We start from the raw sequence: 1270 nt of genomic DNA on the forward strand, positions 1-1270 counted from the left end.
CCCCACGCGCGCCCTGCCCGTCACTCCCTGCCCAGTCAACTCAAGCCGGCTCGTCTGGGCGTGCGAACATCAACTGCTAGTGACATAGCCATTCGGGGGTCCCTCGGTCGCGACACGCGTGCAGACGCAGCTGTCACAATGAGGAGAGCCTCCCCGTCCGACGACTCGTCCATCAGGGCTGCTAAGCCCCGGCTCTCAGGACGAGGCGACGGCGGGTCGGCTATGGCGGGGACAGGGGAGGACCCGGGGCGCACTCACACGTTGAGGACGTTGCGCTTGTTGCTGAGGTAGCTCTCGGGCAGCGGGGAGAGCTCCTTGAGGAGGGAGCCCGCCATCATGGAGGCCGCCAGCGCCCAGGGCAGGTAGCGCCGCACGGCCGCTCGCACCAGCGTCCCCCGGAGGAACCTCGCGCAGCACTCCAGATGCTCCATGTCCGACCTCGTCGGCCACCGTCCGCTTCCCCGTGTCCTCTCGGCCACCGTCTTGCCCTTCGCTCGGAAGAAGCCGCTGCGTCCCTTCGGACGCATGCGCGCCATCCGCGAGCCCCACCCCTTGCGGAGCTCTCGCGCTCCCCCATCCGGCCACTGGCGGCCTCTACAGCGCGTCCGCTCCCGAACCCTTGCGCCCTCCTCCCTGTCCGGCCGCCAGGCGACAGGCGCGGACTCTTGCTCTGGGTCTGGGAAAAAGCGGTCCTGGGAGTATTTGCTGGAGATGGGGAAGAATAAATGCAGTACTGTATCATTTAGTCTCTCCTAAAAGCTTGGAGACACCTCCTCCATCTGCGCCTTAGTTTTCTCATCCGTAAAATGGGGAGACAAGAGGAGCTCAACCCTTCCTAAGAGTTAGTTTATGAACCTGAGGTCATGACGGTGATCCAGGCATAGGGAAATGAAATTTAATTTTACTAGAAAAGAAGTGCATAAAATAGTTACTCAATTTAAATGTTATTAGATTTTTTTAAAAGCTTTTAAAACAGCTATTGTATTGAGTGAAAATGCTGGACTCTGGGGGGTTAAGATCAGATGAGGGTGTTGGTGACTCAGTCACTCAGTTTATCACAGAGCTAAACCCTCTCACCCCCATCATGGCTGGGTGCCTAATTCAGTGTTTCCCAAATTTCAGCCTCCCCCACTCCGCCCTCCCCGCCCCGCATTGTATCAGTCTCCTAGGACTGCCATAACAAATTACTACAAACTTACTTTTTCTTTCTTTCTCTTTCTTTCTCTTTCTTTCTTTTCTTTCTTTCTTTCTTTCTTTCTTTCTTTCTTTC

General features: G+C 56.3%; 1 protein-coding gene across 1 annotated transcript in view; it reads right to left on the reverse strand.

The window, feature by feature from the left end:
- The window catches only part of FITM2 (fat storage inducing transmembrane protein 2), a 5584-nt gene extending 5097 nt beyond the window's left edge, over positions 1 to 487 (reverse strand). Inside the window, exon 1 of the mRNA XM_021689066.2 lies at positions 259 to 487. Coding sequence (XP_021544741.1) covers positions 259 to 431 — 173 coding nt within the window. The 5' untranslated portion in view covers positions 432 to 487. The remainder of the gene's footprint in view (positions 1 to 258) is intronic.
- Between the last annotated feature and the right edge of the window lie 783 nt (positions 488 to 1270).

Source organism: Neomonachus schauinslandi, chromosome 10, assembly GCF_002201575.2.
Source record: "Neomonachus schauinslandi chromosome 10, ASM220157v2, whole genome shotgun sequence".
Classification (NCBI taxonomy): domain Eukaryota; kingdom Metazoa; phylum Chordata; class Mammalia; order Carnivora; family Phocidae; genus Neomonachus; species Neomonachus schauinslandi.